Source organism: Coregonus clupeaformis, chromosome 29, assembly GCF_020615455.1.
Source record: "Coregonus clupeaformis isolate EN_2021a chromosome 29, ASM2061545v1, whole genome shotgun sequence".
NCBI lineage: Eukaryota > Metazoa > Chordata > Actinopteri > Salmoniformes > Salmonidae > Coregonus > Coregonus clupeaformis.
The window spans coordinates 33,767,172-33,790,989 of NC_059220.1; the positions used below are offsets into that span (position 1 = coordinate 33,767,172).

The 23,818-nt window shown below is 43.9% G+C and overlaps 1 protein-coding gene across 1 annotated transcript in view; it reads left to right on the forward strand.

Moving 5' to 3' along the window:
- Window positions 1-16,758, forward strand: part of spata17 (spermatogenesis associated 17) — a 53,488-nt gene extending 36,730 nt beyond the window's left edge. Inside the window, exon 10 of the mRNA XM_041854343.2 lies at window positions 16,538-16,758. Within this exon, the coding sequence (XP_041710277.1) occupies window positions 16,538-16,618 (81 nt within the window). The 3' untranslated portion in view covers window positions 16,619-16,758. The remainder of the gene's footprint in view (window positions 1-16,537) is intronic.
- Window positions 16,759-23,818: the final 7,060 nt, after the last annotated feature.

The window sequence follows — 23,818 nt, forward strand, 5'->3', positions numbered from 1 at the left end:
GTCCAGCTTATAATATTCTACTCATCCTTTCTCTCACTTCAGTTGTGTTGCAATGAAATCCTGTTTCCCCAAAACACAGGTATAATCATGGTAAGTACTCTGTAGCAATGTGAATGTACGTACAGTGTATAACTCAACTGAACATACAGTATGAAGCTACCATAAACACATGGTTTGTACTTGACCGCTTGGTCTGGCTATTTGAGGCCTACTCAGGTCAGATTGTCTCTGATACTTTGTGAGGAAAACTCAACAGTCCTATTTCACCCAGAGACAGAGGAAGTAAAGATACCAAGCCATCAGAAACCACCAAGCCATTACCTCACTCCAGTCTGTCTCTACTTCTACCTCTTATAGAAAAGGGCTTTTTTGACTCCTTAATTTCTCAGCAGGGAAGCTTTTTCCCATGATGATGATCCCAAGCTGGGAAACATAAATTGATTCTAAAGAGGAAATTAGATGGTGCTTATTACACTGTCTAACTAGTAATCCTCTGTCATTCGTCTGGCGTGTGATGAATGTCCTGTTTTTTTGCCTACCTCTCCTGCTTACCAATGAGGTGGCGTCAGAGAGAGCCTGCGCACACACACACACATACTGACACACACACACTGTGATACTTTCATACACATAGTCAAACACACACTCGCACGCACACACACACACACACCTACCTGGCTGTCTAATGAATCTCTATTGGCCTGCGCTCCTCTCCCATTGACTAAGGAGAAGATAATGGTAGATATGGTGATTTTCAAGTGCATTTCTGATTAAATTATAGCAATTTTTCTATTCTCTCTCGCTCTCTTTATTCATACTACCTCTTCCCTCCTCTGTGTGATGTGTGTGTGCTTGCGTGTGCGTGTGTGCATGCGTGCGCACGTCTCACTTTGTGTGTTTGTGTGTATTTGTGCATGTGTGTGACACACACACACACACAAACCTCGATCAGTGTTATTTCCCCAGATTAGCATGCGTTAACCCAGGGCTGAGGAAATGACCCTATTGGATTGAAGCTCTTTTGTTGGGCTTTCTTTTTGAAAAGAGGTGTAGTTTGCTTAGGCTGATTGAAGCCGATTTTCCTTGGAAGTCGTTTGTCATGATAATATGTCATGGATAAGCCATGACAACAAATACATTTAAACTCATTCAACAGTCTTGTATAAAAGCTATGTTTATTTTAGGGGAGCTATCCACATAGCCTTCCATGTTCTGCCATATTCATTTGTTTCTGGTATCAGAAGAAAAAGAAGAGTACTTTATTGATCCATTTTCCTTACAGTCCATGAAATCTTCTTTTTTCCAACCCCTCCTAGTCCGGGTCAGATAGCTTGTGTGTGTGTCATTTCTCCCGTATCTTCTCCAGTACAGATGTAGGATCTTAATTTGATCACCCTGTTGCAGGATAACTTTCCTGCAATCTTCTTAGTAATTTAGCAGACACTCTTATGACTGCAACACAGGAAATGTAAAACTTGTAGTGTTTTTGAGGTTTAAAAAGGCTTCTGAAGTATTTCAGACTTGATTTTCCCTTAAAAAGAATGTATCAACCCCTACAAAAATGTCCATTAATTATTATCCACATAATAATTCACATTTCCTGTTGCTGCAGGATTATGTTCCTGCTGTAGCAAATTGGCTCAAATTAAGATCCTGCATCTGTATATGGCAACAATTACCTCACGCCGTAATTAAAACGGCAACATACTCCATAATCTACAGACGGCACCACCACACTCCATAATTAAAAGGGCAAGACACTCCATGTCTCTGTTGCCTGCAGTGAAGGTTGCGTTGCAGTGTGTGTGTGTGTGTGTGTGTGTGTGTCAGTGCCATCTCTACCCCCTCTCATGTGGCTGTCTCACTGTTGATTGGTGCTCTGTAGTGACAGCACTCAGCTCACCTAATGACCTCTCATCCCCCTGGTGATGCTAGCCATGATGATGAGGATGATGATGATGATGAGGAGGATGATGATTATTTCCTGTCATCGTCAGTGAAGGTCCCCAGCTCCACCACGTCAGGCTGCTGTCAACGAGATGAGATACGGAGAGAAAGTCCCCTCTCTCTCTCTCTCTCTCTCTCTCTCTCTCTCTCTCTCTCTCTCTCTCTCTCTCTCTCTCTCGCTCTCTCTCTCTCTCTCTCTCGCTCTCTCTCTATCTCCATCTCTCACTCTCTCTCTGTCTAACTCTGTCTCTCTCTCTCTCTCACTCTCTCTCTGTCTCTCTCTGTCTCTCTCTCTCACTCTCTGTCTCTCTCTCTCCCTCTCTCTCTCTCTCTCTCTCTCTCTCTCTCTCTCTCTCTCTCTCTCTCTCTCTCTCTCTCTCTCTCTCTCTCTCTCTCTCTCTCTCTCTTTTCTTTCTCTCTCTCTCTCTCTCTCTCTGTCTCTCTCTCTCTGTCTCTCTCTCGCGCTCTGGTAATTAGTGTGTTAGCTTACCACCTGTGTCACCGGCAGCAAACAGAGAGCATAACCACTGTATCAGGCTCAGAGGGCTGCTAGAGTGGACAACCTCAGCCCTGGTGCCTCCCCCAAACCCCCTCCTCCCTCCCCCCGCTCCCCTCACCCTTTCAGCCCTCACCAAGCCACCCTTCCCCCTTACTCATCACTGTAACTAAGATGTCATCTTTCCTTATTCATTAGGTATTCCTGATATGTTGCCCTCTAAGCATCAGTAGTATTTTCCCTTTCTTACATCTCTATCACATCATTAAAATGTATGTATTTTCCTAAATATATATATATATATATATATATATATATATATATATATATATATATATATATATATATATATATATATTGCAGTTACAGTCCTGTATATCCCCAGCCTCATACCAATGCCTACCCAGCCTCATACCAATGCATACCCAGCCTCATACCAATGCATACCCAGCCTCATACCAATGCATACCCAGCCTCATACCAATGCATACCCAGCCTCATACCAATCATGGTCCTTACCTTAGCCGCCAGTGACAATGCAGCAAACCCAGCCCCATCCCCAGCCCCATCCCCTGTCCGGGTCTCCCTGTCCTTGCCACAGCCCCCAGCCCCTGTTTCCAACCTCCAGCCCAGGCTCATATCCTACCTCTAACCCAATGCATCCCCAGCCCATCCCCAGCCCTCTCCCTGGCCTTTGATGTTGTGACATTAAGCTAACAGTAGCTAGCGTTCTTACCACCAGTGCTTTCTAATGGTGGACGGTGGCTAATTACAGTGTCTAATGAAGTGCACGTAGTGGGCACGTCTGGCCGCCTCTCCTCTCCTTCCCCTTGCATTAGGCTTTCATCCATCAGCCCGCTCAACTGATGCCTCTACGCCGCTGCCTAGGCCCACTGCCTAGTGCTAGACACACACACACACATAAGCACACAAACATTTGCACACACGCACACATGCATGCGCACACAAACGCACGTACGCTCCTATAAAGACAAAAATACATGCACACACATTCACACACACACAAACATAAGCAGACACATATACATGCTCTCATATGCACACGCACACATTTTCACGCACGCATATTTAACGTTGCCTCAGTAATTGCTTGTTTTACCCCTCTATCCTCTCTAGTCCCCCTCCTCCACCCCCCCAAGTTTCGCCTCCCAGCCACACATCCGCGACAGTGTCTTTTTATTATGATCATTATTGTGGAGCAAGGCTCCAGGCTTGTGGCAGGACAGGACAGGACAGGGGGAAAAATGTTTCATCTGAAGATGACGCTTTGCTGCGGCCTCCTCTTGTTAATTATCCTGGGCGTAATGCATCAACATGATGTGTGTGATATACGAGCTGTGTTTAAATACGAATGATATTCATTATGAGCAATTAATAAGTAAAATAAAGTAGGCCACTGGTAAGAATGGGGAGGCGGGAGGGGGCAGCGTGCGTGCCAGCCTGAGTGTCCGTGCGTGCTTGCATATGCACGCACATTCATGCATGCATTTATTTGTGTGTGTGAGATAGGGCTGGGCGGTACACCGTATTTTACTATATACCGGTATTGATGCACGGACCAGTTTGGGTTTTTACTTGACCTTCTATAACGGCATTTGAATGTTTGGTTTGTTATTTGAGTCATCTCTCTCCGCTCTCTCTCTCCATGCCGCTTTCCACACAGACCTAGCCCCACCCCCTGTCACTCAAGGAGTGCATTTGTTGTTCCTCTACCACGAGACACTTGCGTTCAGTCTCTGCATGGTCAATGCAGCATATGAAACAATGTTGATGACAACAATGCTGTTTTCACTTTGCTTCTTAATATAAATCCACTAGTGTTCTATAATTACACTATTAGTTTGTGTTTCTTACATCTGCAAACAGCTAGTTTGTCTTTTCTTAGCAAGTTGGGCCTAAATCTTGTTAGCCGCTAATGTTAATCGCTAGTTAGCTGGCTAGCTACCTAGCTAATATATGTACTGAGTCAGAGCAAATGTAATTAGCTATACAGCCTGATAATACCAATGATGGTGTAGACCTAAATCAGCATGTTGTTTGTGCAACAGTATTTTCTAAATCAAAAAGGAATAAACAAAGCATGAATATGTTAGCTACATGAAGTAGCTAAGAGAAAACATTTGATGTAGCCAAAGATTATAGGGTCCCATAGGAAACACGTATCAACACTTTGGTTCCTACCCTGTCACAATAAGTCCTCCCTGGCATTTTCATTCGTTGTCATGTCAAACAACACAGTATTCAAAGTGCCCACTATTATATTCTAACTATAGAATTAGAATAATCATTCTATTTCCATGATTCCAACAGTTCACCCAAGTGTTTGTCAAATCGCAACATTTGGTTAAAATGAAGGCCTAGATTGTTTGCCCATATTGTGCAGCCCTACGTAGCAGTGTGGAAATGATCTCAAATGAGTGCAGGAAATGTAGAAATGAATGAAAATGCTTAACATTATTTTTCGTTGAATTGAACAGTGTAAAACAATCAGATTGGAGAAAGACCCATTGAAATCACTTAGAATGTATGTGTTGCCACCCTAGGCTCACGCACTACTCATAAAGCAAATTTAGACCTTTATTATTCAAATACTGTCATACTGTCCAATTTCTTTTAAATACCGTGATATGATATTTTGCCCATATCGTCCAGCCCTAGGTCTAGTAGACCTGTCCCGTCCATCCCCATCCGACCCCGTCCCCAGTCCTCTCTCCAGCCTCTCTCCATGTACATTAGCGTCCGGGCAGACGTAAGAGGGCTAATTCACCATAACGGTTTTACTGCGGTGTAAAACTCCCCGACTCCTTCATTTGCAGTGTAATAAACCATTCCCCTGACATGCTCCTTCCTTTCCTTCCCCGTATATTTATCAATTAACCCCACACGTTTCTCCATTATGTCAGCATTTCCCCCTCCAGACTTGCATACTGAGTAACCGGGGAGAGACAGGAGACGGGGAGAGGAGAGGAGGAGAGGCCAGAGGCGTTAAAGCTGCCTGGTGCTTTAAAAGGGGTCCCTCTCTGACACGGGATGCTGTTTTTATACACGCAGTGATCCGCCATCAGCAGCACATAGAATGGATTTGACAGCTTTCACTGTCATATTAAAATGGGTCCATGTAAAAACAGAGCTAACATTGTCAATCTGTGCTGAGAATGTCATCTTCATTATGATATTTGATCAAAAATTACTATTTTTCATGCTTTGGTAACTACCATTACCAAATGTATTTTTAAGAATGCACTTGTTTCAATTTTGTTTTACATTTGAATAGCCAGGATCATCATCATATTAACATATATTTAGGCCTGGTATTTTTGCTGCACTTAATATGTTTAAATAGTTTATAGCCCTTACTCAGCACGTCACAGTAATATATTTATAGACGTGGAGAAGATTGACCCTCAACATTTATTTTCAAGGTGAAGCATTTTATATACTGAACAAAAATATAAATGCAACATGCAACAATTTCAAATATTTTACTGAGTTTCAGTTCATATGAGGAAATCAGTCAAATTAAATAAATAAATTAGGCCCTAATCTATGGATTTCACATGACTGGGAATACAGATATGCATCTGTTGGTCACAGGAAAAATGGGCCTCACAATGGGCCTCAGGAGCTCTTCAAGGTATTTCTGTGCATTCAAATTGCCATCGATAAAATGCAATTGTATTCGTTGTCCGTAGCTTATACCTGCCCATACCATAACCCCACCGTCACCATGAGGAACTCTGTTCACAACGTTGACACCAGCAAACTGCTCGCCCACACGACGCCATACATGTGGTCTGCGGTTGTGAGGCTGGTTGGACATACTGCCAAATTCTCTAAAACAACGTTGGAGGCGGCTTAAGGTAGAGAAATGAACATTCAATTCTCTGGCAACAGCTCTGGTGAACATTCCTGCAGTCAGCATGCCAATTGTGTGGCAAAACTGCACAGTTTAGAGTGGCCTTTTATTGTCCCCGGCACAAGGTGCACCTTTGTAATTATAATGCTGTTTAATCAGCTTCTTGATATGCCACACCTGTCAGGTGGATGCATTATCTTGGCAAAGGAGAAATGCTCACTAACAGGGATGTAAACAAATGTGCTTTTTTGTGCATATGGAACATTTCTGGGATCTTTTATTTCAGCTCATGAAACATGGGACCAACACTTTACATGTTGCGTTTATATTTTTTTCAGTGTACATAAAAGCAATTTATCCCATATTCTATGGAAATCCAACTGGCTACGTATACTATAGTATGAAATATGCAAAACTATTCCTGAATAAAAGCAGGTTATTCGAGGGGAAGTCAGATACTTGATGTTGGAGGTATATTTAGATATGGGAGATATTTCGCCCAGTGTACATGCAAAGCAGAGCCATAAGGATAAGACTAGGTGTGTTTTAATTGAGCCAGCAGGCCTGTGAGAGTGGCTGTGCTCCAGTGAACCATACAATACTAGCCTGCCTGTCTCCCCTCTCCCTGGTCGGCCCTGACACACGTTCTACAGCAGCAGGCACATCACTAGAACAGGAACATGACAGCCTTCATATGGACTGTGTTTATGGTCGTAGTTCAGCAGCACACACAGAGATAGAGAGAGAGAGAGAGAGAGAGAGAGAGAGAGAGAGAAATGTAGATGCTGTTTTAGTTATAGACATGCAGGATGTTGTGGACAGGATACACATATCCATACACACACGCACACACACACAGCTGCACACACACACACACACACATTAAATAAACAAGCATGCACACACACATACACACACATATTAAGCAAGTGTACGCAGGTACACACACACACGTACACACTTCTGAATAGTCAAATAGAAAAGACAGTACATCCATGTCACATTAAACAAAAAACAAACCATGTTTCATGTATTTATTGCTTTGCCTGTGTATTTTATCTATTTTAAAGCACTCGTTAATTGTGTCAATTATTTCCTATGTCATAAGGACACGATTATAGTGTTGCTGTCATTGTGGCATCCTATATTTCTCACTTTTAGATATTGCAATAATGTACTATTATTAGTGATGGGGGAAAAATCGATACAGTTACATATTGGGATATTATTTTTGACAATATATAGTATCGTATTGTTTTGACAATATCGCAATATTATTTTTGTGCTAGTTGGCTGCACCTGCACCAAAACTCCAGTATTTTTCCTTCATAGCTTGTTCTCCATCTTCTTTTTAAATAGGGAGCCAGTTTGTTTTCACCACTTTTATTTTCATAACTGATCAAAACCTTTTTTCTCATGACTCTCTCTTGTCCCTCTGCAGCAGACATATGGTGAGCGACATGTTTGGAACATCGAATCGCAATAAAATCACAGTATCGAATCATAATACTGTACATATAGAACTGTGAGAATCGTAATACAGGAAGTATCATGATAATATCGTATCGTGAGGTCCCTGGTAATTCCCAGCCTGGTAAACACTGCTGTTGTTGTAGTGTGTGACCTGAATCCTGTAGGACCTGTGTCTTCCGTAAGGTAGAGTGGAATGAGATCTGATCACACACACACACACACTTACACACGGCACTGGGGGGGGGGGGAAGCAATCGCAAACACTTACAGCTGCAAATGGCCATGGTGTCATGCTAAAAGGTGTGTTGACGAATGAGGCGGCTAACCCTGGCTGAGAGAGCCCAGCATTGGGATTAGATGGAGACGGCTGATCACATCTCCTACGCTGCCGCCTGCTTTGCATGGGAATTGTGCATATTTAATCTGTGTGTTGCAGACGGGCGGGTAGACAGGCGTGTGGCGCCCAGATCAAGCCGCTCTCTGTTTCTCGTTACAGCCCTAACTGTCTGTCTGTGGCTCTGTCCATAATAACGCCTCAGCAACCAGCCACACACCATGGAGGGTACACTCTTAGAAAAACGGGCTCCAAAAGGGTTATTCGGCTGTCCCCATAGGAGAACCCTTTTTGGTTCCAGGTAGAATCCTCTGTCTGAAGGGGTCTACATGGAACTCAAAAGGGTTCTACCTGGAACCAAAATGGTTCTACCTGGAACCAAAAAGGGTTCTTCAAAGAGTTCTCCTATGGGGACAGCCAAAGAGCCCTGTTAGGTTCTAGATAGCAGTGTTTTTTCTAAGAGTGTAGCTTCAGCTTTAGTAAACCAGTAAACCACGTTTGTCGATGTTGAGATCAGCTGGGATGCTCACATTGGAAAACACAGTGTTAATCTAGCCCACATAGCTAACATAAAGGGTGGTCTGATTTTGTGGAGGAATTAGGCTAGTCAGTGAACGAACCAGTGATATCTTTATTAAAACAATGTATCAATACAGTATTTAATGTGGAGATAAGGGTGAACAGGCTTTACAATGAGGAAACAGGCCTAATGTGACTAAGATTGTTATTTGCAGTGTGTTTGTAAACGTGCGTCTTGGTCTGTGATGGTAACTAAGTTTAGTATTCTGTTTCAGTCTACTCATTAATGTGATCGTGTGTCAGTGAACACAACTCTTTGTGCTATCTATCAATCCTATCCCTCTCTCTTTCTCCCTCTCTCTTTCTCCCTCTCTCTTTCTCCCTCTCTTTCTCCCTCTCTTTCTCCCTCTCTCTTTCTCCCTCTCTCTTTCTCCCTCTCTCTTTCTCCCTCTCTTTCTCCCTCTCTCTTTCTCTTTCTCCCTCTCTCTTTCTCCCTCTCTCTTTCTCCTTCTTATCCCTCTTACACTTCTGTTGGGGGGAAATTACAATTAATGTTCTTTTTTTTATCCTTCTTCGCCTTCTCATCTTTCTTCTTCTCTCTTCTTCTTCCTTCACTTCTTCAGAGGACTTTGTTTTCTCATGCATCTCATATCTTACAGGGGGAAAAAAGAAGAAGAAAAAGTGTGTGTTTTTTTACGGAGGCCCCTCGCTGTGCGTGTAATTTCTTGTTTGTGTGGCGCTCCGTCGTGTCGCTCCTCGTCTCGCTCGTCTCGCTCGTCTCGCTCGGCCCTCTGGTGTGAACGAGAGAGAGGGAGAGAAAACAGAGAGAAAAATACAGGGTGATAACAAAGGCAGCTCGGATTTCACAAACGCATATTTCATCAATCATGTGAATAAGTGTGAGTGATTATGCATAGCCGTGGCAGGGTTAGGCCTGATTACCATACACCATAAAGGCTGCTTTCTTATCTCATACACACTGATTAGTTTCTGTCTGCAGATAGCCTCTACCCTCCTCTACACACACACACACACACACACACAAACTTGCTAAAGCCAGTGAAATAGACTAATTTCCCTGAAATGACGTCCCACTCTCCCAGCCCCAGATTAGATACATGTAGATCCAGGGAAAGGCCTAATTCAGGTTTAGTTAATCAGGGACTAGGAGATGAGATATCGTGAACATAGATTAACCTTGGATTACATACCTCTGAACTACACACTCTGAGAACTTTGTGAAATGAGCCTTAGCTATATCCAAGGCTAGATTAACACATGTCCATGACAACCAAATTAAATCAGTCATTTACTGCAAGAGCAACCTTAATCTGGAGCTGGTGTGATTTTGTAGAATGACCTTTATTTTAGTCATATACACTGTACACATTTGATGGCCACATAGGCACCATTGTCATGCACTGAACTGTTTTTCAGTGCAAACATTCATTTTGTTTAAAGGGCCTCTCGCCATTCTGTGGTCGATAAGAATGGTTTGTTATATCACTGTTCCTGTATTGTGTCACATCAGTGTCACAGTGCCCTGGACATGCTTGACAATCAAACAGAGAGAAAGAGAAAGAGAAAGAGAGAGATGTAGAGAGAGAGAGAGAGAGAGAGAGAGATGTAGAGAGAGAGAGAGAAGAGAGAGATGAAGAGAGAGAGGTTGAGGCAGAATTAGCCATGTATGAAAGGCCTCAGTTCCAGCCTCAACCAGGAAATTAGAAATTACTCTGTCAACTCTCTCTTTCCCTCTCTCTTTCCCTCTCTCTTTCTCTTTCCCTCTCTCTCTCTCTCCCTCTGAGTGGTTGAAGTAATGAAACTCATTTTGGCTGGGCCGGGGCTGGTGTCAGGGTGTCTGAATGCTAGAAGTGTGTGGGACGCATTAGGACTTGACAGGGCCCTTCGTGAAATAAGTGAAATTAATGGAGCTCTTTTCATGTTGGACAAGGCCGCGGCACCCCTTTCACGCCGCTTACAGTCACCGAAAGTCAATAGTTTTTTATTACTCCTCAGGTCGACCTACATTCCACACTACAAGTGCTAGACCCACTAATTGGTTTCAGTTTGTGGAAAGGGGGAGAGAAAAAAACTTCATCCCAAAGAACACTGAAGCAAATAAATCAATCTCATATTTTTTCCCCTGTCTTTTTTCATTGAGTTAGAGGGAGAGAGGAGGGGGAGTGAGCTAGGGAGCGATAGAGTGAAAGAGAGGATAAATGCTTGGTTAAAGCACTGGTCCCATGAGGTAATAATATCTATGGTGTTAATGGAGGGGTTTGGTTAAAGTGCCCTGGACTGATGAGGTGACCTATACCTACGGGGTTTCCAATCCAGTACGTCAGGGCTTTACCTCAGGCTCACACTAACACAAAGTCCTATGAAAGACAATCCATAATTATTATTAATAATTGCAAAATATGCTGTACATTATAGAACCTATAATGCCTATTACCATGGTATTAGCAATTAGCCCTCATTAGGCTGCATCACCTATCCTATGCAAACCAAAACAACACAAACATACAGGCAGTGAATGACAAGATGACTGAAATTCAGTCACTTGAAGAGTTGAATCGAAATCCAATTCAGGATAACTGTCATTCATTTTCAATGAGGCTTTTTTATTTTTTATCCTTGAATTGAGGATGGAATTGACCCCAACCCAGAATAGGACAATGCAAGTTAAAGCTGTATACTAAAGCCTTTTTTAGTAGTGATTTATCAGAAATGTACAAGGATGTGAGCTGATATAGCTGTGCTGTGTTCCAGTGTGCGGTCAGATCCTCTGCTGGACAGACAGACAGTCAGTGTCAAGCTAAACTAAACTGAAGTGACAGTGGTTAGCCTCTTCAAGAAATGCCACCACTGCCACAAATTGATATGACACTTTGCTCCCCCCCTATGTTTGTGTTGCGTTCCAGGAGCGTTGCTGTGTCTCTCTTCCTGCTTTCACAGCTCTGGTGGCTGTGTGTGTGTGTGTGTGTGTATGGGAGGGATCGGGGTGCCCGGGTGCAAAGGAAGCTGTCACACGCAGCTCCTGTCATGGTCCTCTCTGCCTTCTGCCTCAGCCTGACAAGTCCCTGCCCACTTACCACTGGCTACCACACCACAGAGAGAGGGGGGCACACACACACGCACTGACACATACTCCACCGATACACACGCATCGACATGCACATATCTCCACACACACTGACATGTCGTATACTGTACTCCATCCACACACACATTACACATACTCCACATATACACATTAACACACCATAGTGACACCAAATGGCCACTTTGGTCAGCTTCACACATCACAAATAATGAAACAAAATCCACTTAGTAATCTAATGATTGACCTTTCAGAGCTCTAAGTTAGTCAAAGATCACAACATGCTACTAGCCAAGACTTTGATCGGTTTCTGATCTCTAAGTGATTTTGACTGAGAGATGTCTTAGATGTTTTAACTGTACCAGAACTGATTATCAGTTTGCAAAGGATATGTGTATTTGGTGGTGACAGCATGCGCGCGTGTATGTGCATGTGTGTGTGTGTGTGCGCACTGCTCTTCCGTCGTTAGTGTCAGTGTGCGGAGGGGGGCTCCTGTTTACAAGGACAGGCTTGTCCCCGCCCCCAGGCGTCGGTCAGCATGGCGATGATTGTCATGGCGATGGAGTGTGAGTGACACGGCGATCACATGTTTACCCCGAGAGCAGGAAGTACACAGCGCCCCAGTCTCTGACATTAGTTTGTCCTTCCTCAACTTCTACTAACTACATATATAAATAAATAAATAAACCCTCTCCCTCTCTCTCTCTCTCCCTCCCTCCCTCCCTCCATCCCTCCCTCCCTCAGCGGCCAGCTCTAATTCCGAGGCGCCACTTTGTTCTGGGTTGTGGCCGCTGCCGCGCTGCAAAGGTTGCTGGGTAATCACAGGGTCTGGACGAGGGGGCAGGGTTCACACCAGGTCACTCTTTGTTCTGTGTGTATGTGTGTGGGGACGGGGAAGGCATGCACATCAGACCACACACACGCACACCGCACACACACAGTCACTACACAGGAACTCACATACACATACATATAAAATGTACCTACACACACGCTCTCACAGTCACCTACAGACACATACAACTACACATACACACTCCTACCTGGTGGCGTGGCGTTCCCCTGGCATGTAGGCCAGTTATAAAGTGGGCTCAGCCCCAGCTATAAATACCCCGGCAGCTTTTTCGGCAGCGCAGCAGAAAAGGAGGTCAGGGTTTGAGCGGAGACTCGGCATTCATCATTAGCGGGCTGCCGCTGCCGGTAATTCGCCCGTTACAGCCGTGATTAAGGGCCCGGTTAGTTTCAGCAGCCGCTCCACTCTGCTACCGTTCCTCACCGACCGCAGCGCCACCGACCGCCAGAGGTTACGGCCATGTAACAGTTCTGCTCCTACAGGAACACGCGGTCGCATGGTCAGAGAGATGGAGAGAGGAGAGAGCGAGAGACAGAGACAGAGTGTATTGGTGTGTGTGTGTGTATGTGTATGCGTGAGTGTCTGTGTGTGCAGGGTTGGGTAGGTTACTTTCTAAATGTAATCCGTTACAGTTACTAGTTACCTGTCCAAATTGTAATCAGTAACGTAACTTTTGGATTACCCAAACTCAGTAACGTAATCAAATTACTTTTAGATTACTTTCCCCTTAAAAGGCATTAGAAGAAGACAAAAATAAATATTTCAAATTGAATGACATCTATTGCAAGAGAAATCAATGTTAGAGTTTACATAGCTGGCCATAAATGGATGTTGCATTTTACTTTATGGGTTGGTTATGTAGGCTTCTTCTAACCCATTGATTTCTACTACAGATAATAATACGATTAGGCTATATTTGATTTTGTTTTATTAGGATCCCCATTAGCCGAAGCCAATGGCGACAGCTAGTCTTACTGGGGTCCGATACATAACAAAAAAGACATTACAGACAAAATACTTTACAATGTACATACATTTAAAAACATTAACATGTAGTGTGTGTGCATCTATCAGTTACACATACATGTCAGTACATACACACAACAAGTAGATCACATGGGGGAGAGGCGTTGTGCCGTGAGGTGTTGCTTTATTTGTTTTTTGAAACCAGGTTTGCTGTTTACTTGTGCTACATGAGATGGAAGGGAGTTCCATGCACTCATGGCTCTGTAGAATACTGTATGTTTCCTTGAATTTGATCTGGACCTGGGGACTGTGAAAAGACCCTTGGTGGCATGTCTGGTGGGGTAAGTGTGTGTGTCAGTGCTGTATGTATGTTGACTATGTAAACAATTAGAAATATGAAAACAAGAAGCGATGCAGTCAGTCTTTCCTCAACTCTTAGGCAAGAGAGACTGGCATGCATAGTGTTGATATCAGCCCTCTGATTACAATGAAGAGCAAAACGTGCCACTCTGTTCTGGGCCAGCTGCAGCTTAACTAAGTCCTTTGCAGCACTTGACCATATGACTGGACAATAATCAAGATAAGATAAAACTAGAGCCTGCAGGACTTGTTTTGTGGAGTGTGGTGTCAGACAAGCAGAGTATCTCTTTATCACGGACAGATCTACAACCATTCAATATCTTTTGACCATGACAGTTTAGAATCTAAGGTAACACCAAGTAATTCATTACCAGATTCAGCTGAGGTCTAGAACTTAGAGAATGATTTATACCAAATACAATGGTCTTAGTTTTAGAGATGTTCAGGACCAGTTTAGTACTGGCCACCCATTCTAAAACTGACTGCAACTCTTTGTTTAGGGTTTCACTAGCTGTGGTTGCTGATGCGTATAGCGTTGAATCATCAGCATACATGGACACACAGGCTGATATCTAACAGTACAGCTCCCACAATCTTCTTATTATCAATTTATTTCAACAAATCGTCAGTCAATTGTCTCAGTGCAGTACATGTTGAGTGCCCTTCTCTGAAAGTCTGTTGTTAATTTGTTTATAGATAAATAGCATTGTATTTGAATGACTTTGGCTTCCCTCCAGGCCTGAGGACAAACACTTTCTTTACATTAAACATCAAAGTCTGTCAGATTTCCAGTCATTACAATTAATTTAATACCCCTTGATCTTCAAGAACAGGATTTGGAAATTTGGAAATATAGATTAGCCTAATTGTTTTACCTGAGCATAACCCAAAAACGAAGGACTTATTAGCCTACTCTGTTGTTTATGCTGCTCTCATGGAATGGCATGCTTGAGCACTACACTCTTAGAAAAGGGTTATTCGGCTGTCCCCTTTTTGGTTCCAGGTAGAACCCTTTTTGGGTTCCATATAGAACCCTCTGTGGAAAGGGTTCTACCTGGAACCAAAAAGGGTTCTTCAAAGGGTTCTCCTATGGGGGCAGCTGAAGAACCCTTTTAGGTTCTAGATATCACCTTTTTTTCTAAGAGTGTACCGAAAAGTGCTATATGTGAAGAATGAATGCCATATGCTGCATTTACTATAGGCCTATTGTTTACGTTTTTGTTGGTGACATGTTGATGTCTCGATAAGCTGTTTAAGTCTAGCAAAAGTGTGCGAGTTTGAGCATGTGTCCGTTAGACCTATGGACTTTTTTTTTTATCAGCAGGAATGAGATCGATCAACAAAAGCCCCACTTGTGGTCTTCTTAAATTAAACTTGTTGTTGACAATATGGAGCTGTCACGTTCGTTGAATGACAGGACAGACCAAGGCGCAGCGTGATATACGTACATGTTTATTCAACTAAATAAACACACGACAAAACAAGAAACGAAACGTGAAGTCCTAAGGTAGACTACAACAAACCTTAACCGGAACAAGATCCCACAACTAGACAGTGCCAATAGGCTGCCTAAGTATGGTCCCCAATCAGAGACAACGAGCTACAGCTGCCTCTGATTGGGAACCACACCGGCCAACATAGATCTACCCATAATAGATCGAAACATAGAAAACACACAACAAAGAATATACACACCCTGACTCAACATTTAAGCGTCCCCTGAGTCAGGGCGTGACAGGAGCACAATACCACTGAAGAGTTTAGAAGGGAGGAACTCCCTCAAACTTTTATTCCATAGGCTGGGATCTGTACTATGCAGCTGTTGCAAGAGCGCATTTTTCACTGGCTGTCCACAGGTCGCACAAACAATGATAGGCAGCTTAAAATAATTTAAAAGTAATCGTAGAAGTAGTCATCTAGTTTTTCAAAAGTAGCTGTAATCTGATTACAATATTTGTGCTGGTAACGTAACAGATTACAGTTACTTTTTTTTTTACATGGAATCCATTACTCACCAACCCTGTGTGTGTGTGCATGGAGTTCTTTTCCTGAGTCTGTGTGTGTGTAGTTATTGTGTTCTATGTTGGGTTGTTGGGGGTTGTAGTAGTACGTCCATGCCCTCTGTGAGAGGGGGCTTGGGGGGCGATGACAGGCCTGTCACAATCACTCATGAAAAGAGCATTCACTGCCGAAGACACACACATACACACACACACACACAGGCTTTATGAGGATAACATACTGTATGGGGACTTAATGCTTCATTGAATATGTTTCTGAATAATGACAGATTTATGATATTTCCCACTTTGTCATCTCTCATAGCTACTCCTCAATGACGACAGCTATAACTGGAAGTAACTTTATGTGTTTCTCTTCTCGCTCTCTCTCTCTCTCCATCTCTCTCTCTCTCTCTCTCTCTCTCTCTCCATCTCTCTCTCTCTCTCTCCATCTCTCTCTCTCCATCTCTCTCTCTCTCTCATCTCTCTCTCTCTCTCTCCATCTCTCTCTCTCTCTCTCTCTCTCTCTCTCTCTCTCTCTCTCTCTCTCTCTCTCTCTCTCTCTCTCTCTCTCTCTCTCTCTCTCTCTCTCTCTCTCTCTCTCTCCAGCCATTCAAGACAGTCTTCACCACTTGTCATGTGTTTGATAAGTTTGGACGTCTCTACTCCAACGCTGGGAAGATTGTATGAAACTGTTGTTCAGTAAGAAAATGTACCTCTACATTATCATAATTTCAGTGTGGTATTTGTATTGGTATTTCCTTGTGTGTCTTACTGCATATGGATGGAAATTCACTAAATTAATTAAATTCACAATCACAAGAAATGTACCATAATGTTGTGGTAAGCATTTTCTTCAACCTATGTTCATGTTCAACCTAAACTATTTATAGTGTTCCATAATGCCATGCATTGTGTATACAAACACACACAGCACATGAACACATTAAGCCGACTACCTCATCCCTCTGCAAATTTGTCTCCTCCTGGAATCAGGCTAATGCGGAGGTTTTTCCACATAGCAGGGCCACACTTCGCGGCCCAAAATAAATGTGCTTTCATTTGAGAGAGTGGAGCAACTCATCTGCCTGTTGCACCCTGATTTCATTTCCACACCTTATACTGAGTGCTTTGTTCTGTCTGGGCGTGTGTGTGTGTTTGGTGATGAATCCAGGGCAGCAGTGTGTAATCTGGAGATGCAGTAGAGTGATTGTTGTGCTCTGGCCTAGTCCATCACTTCCCAATAACTCAGCCTGTGCTGACTGTGTGTGTGCATGTGTGTCTTTATATGTGGATGTGCGCGCGCACGCGTGTTTGTGTGTGTATAGTCCAAGCATGCTGGTTGGGGGGTCTATTTTCTGTGTGTCGGGGGGGGGGGGGTGTAGGGATACGGGGTCAGAGGTGTGACAGGGGAATGACGGGCTGTCTCAGCACACTGCAGCCTCACAGTAGGAGAACGTCAGAGACACACACATACACATTCCTGACACACCTGACCTCTAGTCCACACACATGCACACACCCTTCCTGCCCACCACCCTACCTGTCTGTCTCAACCTCACCTGTCCGACACATTCAGTTTCTAAAGCGTTTGTTAAAGTGATGCTCCAGAACATTTATATATTTTCAGCCAGCAGTTTTGAAGGTGGAGCTCACAAGCCAAAATGGGACCCCGTTTTTTGTGTACTACCTCATCCTATTGGGTACTACCTCATCCTATTGTGTACTACGTCATCCATTTTTTGCAATTCGTATGATATGTTATGAATCCAGTTCATACAATATGTTATGAATTTGTTGTGTTTAAGATAATCTTTAAGGATTTGTAAGTGGTTTGTAGTCTGTTAATAATCTGTTAATAAATCTATTGATTGTGGAGTGAGAAAGATGGGTTAAGAAGGGGAGAGGAGAGGAGAGGAGAGGGGTAAAGAGGGTGAGTAGTGGAGAGATCATTGTCAGGCTGAAAGGTGTTGAGGCAACAATATCTCGTAGTTTCCCTTCAAAATGTGCCGTATTATGGATGAACGTCTATTTTTGACTCATTAATTCTGTGTGGTTACAGGGTTAATTATGCGTGGTTATAGGTTTAAAACAGAAACAACTCAAAGGTTTAGGCATTCATTCAGAGTGGTTAAGGTTAGGGCTATGGTTGAGGAACGCTTAAAACTAAATAATAAAAAATGACTCACTCAAGTATCATCAATTATTCTCACGGATTGCTAGAGCATTGTCAACTGCGGTGCCGCAGTGGTCTGAGCAGCATGCTTTGGCTCCGAGCATCACAAGTTCACGCCCAGTGCTGGGTAATCACATTCTCAGGACCTTTTAAAACTTCTGAAATCGAAGTCTATTTTCAGTGATCAGGCTGGGTGAGGAGGGTAAAGGGGAGGGTGAGGAGGGGGTGAGATCATTGTCAGGCTGGGTAATTTCCATGCCCTCCTCTGGTCTCCATCGAGCTGTCAGTAACAGCTGCCAGACCTGGCAGACAGGAGGCGCAGAACGCTCACACACACACCAACACACACATTCACATTCCCTGACACACTGATACTCACTCAGTGAAATCTCATCTTGATATCAAAGCACAAATGACCTGTACATTTATCTTAACCCAGGTGGACATGTTTTTCAGTGAGTGTATTTGAGATCTGTATATGGAATACTCTATGTAGCTAATGGATGGGTGTTGATCAGACAGCATTCAGGCCCCAGCCTCTTAGTCGCCATAGAAAACACTTAGCATGTTTGGGTAGAGCAATGTGAATGACTTTGGACTGTTTTTAAAAGTCTATCTCTCTCTCTCTCTCTCTCTCTTCTCTCTCTCTCTCTCTCTCTCTCTCTCTCTCTCTCTCTCTCTCTCTCTCTCTCTCTCTCTCTCTCTCACTCTCACTCTCACTCTCACTCTCTCCTTCCCTTCTCTCCCCCAAGTCCCTCCCAGTCTCTTGGGTCTGTGGTAGACTGTGAGGGGAGAGATGGAGCGTTTTGTAATGGTCTCTTAATGGCCGTGTAGACAGAAACATTAGGGTGGGTAGTACCAGGCAGCGGGCACAGACGAGCTGCCTGCCAGATGCCAGACCAGATGTGGGCGAGCTGAGGATCACTCACGCTCTCGTTTGTAATTACATTTCTCATGCAGATACAGCCAGGCGTGGCAATGCTCTCTCTCTCTCTCTCTCTCTCTCATCCTCCTCCGTCGCATCCCCCTCATCCTTCCCTCTGTCCTGCTTTCTCTCTGTTTCCTGTGTCATCTCCCCTCCCATCTTCCCTCCTCCCTTTCTCCATCCCCCTTTCCTCTGTTCCCTTTTCTTCGTTTTAGTAATCACTGATCTAACATGACCGAAGAATTCCAGGATTCTACTACATAGCTTTCGTAGGTCCAGTCATGTCATCAGAGATCAGAGATTAGTTCAAGGAAAATAATGTTTGGAAAGTATTTAGGTCTCATGTCATGTTAAAGGCTTCCAGTTGGAGGCGCCATTTCTCACCTGCTCCATTGTGTCTATGAGGAGGCCACAGCAAAGGCTTCAATGCAGCGATTATGATAATGCCCCTTTGTGTGTGTGTGTGTGTTCTCACAGTCATTGTCCTCTGATCAGAAGTCCAGAACGTGTGGCGTCTCAACCATACACACACACACACCTCTTCAAGCTGAATCAGCGATGATGGGAGCTGATCAGTGCGTGTAGGGGTATTGGCAGGTGATTGTTGTGAGAGGTGATGAGTACGGAGGCAGGTGTCTGTCTCTGTACCTGCTGTATTGACAGCTGTCCCGGCCTACCGATTGTGCTGGGGTTGACTGGCAGCACCCTATTGATGGACAGGATATGCTGACGGTCCTTTAGAACAAACTACAACCTCTACACAACCTCTGCACAACTCTCAAGGTCCTGAAGCACAATGAGATAGTGTCCTCCCTCACATTAGTTTGCAGTGGTGAGACACACAGACTCACTTCTGATCTTGGCAACAGTCTCATATTTCTCCCCTCTGATCATGTGGTGCAATAGCAGTGATCCAGGAGCTAAATGAAAAAACTCCCTGACTCGCTGCACTTGTTTTTGTAGTCTCATATTGTCCAGGGCCAGTGGAGTTGAGTTAAACAGAGACAGACAGTAGCTCTCAGCCAGCACCCTGCCTCCCAGACACACACACGCATACAACACACACACACACACACATTATGCGTCGGCGCAGGACATGGAATTGAAATGGTATAAAATACCTCTGTGGAGTCTGGGGGAAGAGGGGTGAACAAAGGACACATGTACCTAAAAAGTCAAAATCCCTTTCTTTTTTGCTTTCAGGTTTTATCAGCATTTGATTTTTTTGTGCGAGCAGCATTTTTCAACGCTCTCTTCCCTCTGACCTTCCCCTCTATCACACACAGACACACACACACACACACACACACACACCCCGTCACACACTGACACACGCAGCCTAAGTCTGTGTCTTGCAGCACCTCAGGAAACTTGTGGCTAATTTCATTATTTGGGAGGAGAGGAATGCAAATGAGCGCAGACAGCTGGTGTAGACCTGGTGGCAGGGAGTGATGGAAGGCCTGGGGGCTGCCGCCATACACACACACACACACATGCAGACCCAAACTTGCACAAACACACACATGCATACACACACATACATGTAGAGTCACACACACACACAGGGCTCATCAGTGGCCCCTATCAGACAGACACCGCTGGGTAGGCAAGGCAGGGGTTAGTGGGGGCTCCAACGGAGGAACAGATGGTCTGAGAGGTATAGAGAGACGGAGAGAGAGAGAGAGTGGGGGGAGACTGTCAGTGGTAGGAAGAGAGATGGATAGAATAGATATAGAGAGAAATATAGAGAGAATGGGAGATAGAGGGAAGTAGAGAGAGGTACAGTGATAGGTTTTTGGCTCATTCTGTTAATGTACTGGTCTCTATACTGGCCACCTGGGCAGCAAGGATGTAGCTAGGTGGCTAAGGTACTATTCTCAGAATGCACATGCATATAAACCATGTCCATATGGCGGGGCAGCTCACCTGCGGACAGGCATGGTTCACACACGGGGGGCATCGGCCCTCCCGTCAATCACTCACTGGTCGCCGTGACTACTGCCTTCTGCTCTGTCGCGCCGCGTCATTGGTCGTCATGTGGGTTGTCGTGGCGCTGTGCTATCTGCTGTGTGATTGGTGCATGGGCCGTCGTAGCACGTGTGCCTGTCTCGTCTCACTCTATAGGGGATAGCACTGTGGTGTTTTTGGTAAATTACTGTCATCATTAAGAGACAGCAAGTGGTTTCATTCTAACTCTTTCTACTCACAAAGGCCCCGTTCACACTCAAGTTGTACAACCGATATACAACGCATTTGGCTCAATGGTTGTGATACAACTGAGTTTTTCTGCAAAAAAGTTATTACACAAGCAGAGCTGCCAACTCTCACGCTTTCGCCGTGTGACACACGTTTTTGCCTGTTTTCACACGCACTCACGCCACACATCCAATTTCTCACGCAAAAAAAAATCGGCCGAGACTCGTTCGTTCCTTTTTTCAAACTCCCCGACGGTAGATGGCGCTGATGAGCGCCACTGAACCATATGCGCTACACCCCGAAGTTAGCGACAGAAAAAGACAACAGGAGAAGAAATGGTCACTACCTCAATAAGTCTGATAAGAAGCTGAGCTGAGACTAGGTATGTAACAATGAAATGTCGTCCAATTGAGTACTCACTCTCTTAAACTTTAAATCTTGAAATAAATTATTTGTTTGTGCGTGTGAACATGATTTAGTGTGGTGAATGTAAACTCAGCTGATTTCGAACAGGTAAGATGTATTCCAAAGAATTTAACATAAATACAGGAAATGTGTGCAATAGAAGTAGGTATGTTTTTGTAACTGAGAGTAGAGTTATTAAACCAACATGACCATTGTTGTTTAAGGTTTCAAAGATGTCCCGTAAGAGACCTTTGCCAGGACAAAAGCGAAACCTTTTATTTTATTTAAAGAACCATCCAAGTGAGAAAAGACAGACAAACACACTGACAGAACAGCCAGAACGATTGATAGAAACGACAGGGCAACAGACAGAGGAGCAACACAAAGGACAGAGAGAGCAGGAGACAGGACAGACTGACAAACAAGCAGAGGAGCAACAGACAGGACAAATAGAACAACCAACAGGGCAGATGGAAGGAGACACAGAGGGACAGACAGAAGAGCCCCCCCAATCCAACAGCAGGGCCAGAAGAGTCGTGCTCTGGCTGGAGCAGCAAGATCCATTTTCAAAAATGAGTGGACCTCTTCATGGCCATTTATTACCAGAGGGAGCCTCAACACGCACTACTGGTGTGCAGTCTGCCGTATTGAAAACTCATGTTGCCACCAGGGTGTGACAGATGTAGTGCGCCATATAAAAAGCAAAAGGCCACCAAGATAAGCAACGAGCTCTCCTGTCCACAGCCACAATATCCCAATATGCAATGGCCGTTCCATCTGTTGGGGGTATGTCTGCACAAGAGGTTAAGGTATGATATGTGTAATGATTCTGTCAAGGTTCTGTCAAGAGTTTTGTGTTCTAGTTGATCACGGTAAAGTCATGGTTGATAGTTTGGACTAATTTGTGGTTTGTATTTCTGTGTAGTACAGTCCAGTTTTCTTAATTTGAGATCTTAGTTGCTGAATGTGTTTTTTACCTGTGCCCTATTATCGCAGGCGTCTATTTTAAATAAACTATGGTCTTTTGGGAGGATTAATAATTTTTAATTTCTTACAGACAAGAAGGGCTGAGGTCAAAATGACAGCTAGGTTGGTAGTTCACAACGTCCCCCTAGCCTTTGCGGACCACCTGGAGCCTCTCCTAAAAGAATGTTTCGGAGATTCGAAGACAGCGCAGGAGTACAGGTGTGCCAGGACTAAGTCACCCTGCATTACCAATGAAGCACTCGCACCATATTTCACACAGGAGCTTGTGAAGGAGATGAAAAAAGCCCCGTATACCCTTGTTACGGATGGGTCGAATGACACTGGTATTTCACAAACTATTTGAGATGTTTCTCCTCTGCAAAACATGTGCTTTGTGTATTTTTAAACATCTAATAACATGAACATCTGAATGATTCTAACTTGTCATTATAGGAGTGGGAAAGATGAACCCGCTTACTGTCCGGGTCTTCATGGGCAGCAAAGTTGTCCACCAGTTTTTAAATATGTGCACAACAAGTGGGACGAGATGTGGGCCAGCAAGTGAGATCTTCACCAAAATGAACTCCACCATAGAGGAGCATGGCATCCCTTGGGAGAACTGCATTGGTCTCTCAGTTGTCAATGCAGCTGTGAACATTGGACCACGTAATTCCATTGCCTCTAGGGTGCTCCAGAAGCATCCCAACACCTATATTCATGGTTGTCCTTGTCATGTGGCACATAACACCGCCAAAGCTGCAGGAGTGATATTTTTTAAAGTGAGTTAAGGCCTGATTTATCTTTACATGTAACTTTTTATTTGTATCCTAATTACGTGCATTGACTGAATGTGTTATGATTGATTTATGCATTGCAGGTGTCCGGTTTTGATTTGGAGGATATTTACATTTTACATTTACGTCATTTAGCAGACGCTCTTATCCAGAGCGACTTACAAATTGGTGAATTCACCTTATAGCCAGTGGGATAACTACTTTACAATGTTTATTATTATTATTATTATTTATTTTTTCGGTTACTGGTTCAAGGGTAGCACAAATCGGAAAGGATACCTGACAGGTATGCATGTTTGATACTATTAAGTGTAATACTGAAATGCTGAGCTGTAGAAAATATATGATATGGATTTAACGTCTAAAACAGAGTTTTATGAGCTCCATGAAGCGGAGTACATGGAGGTCCTCCTGCATATCTCGGTCTG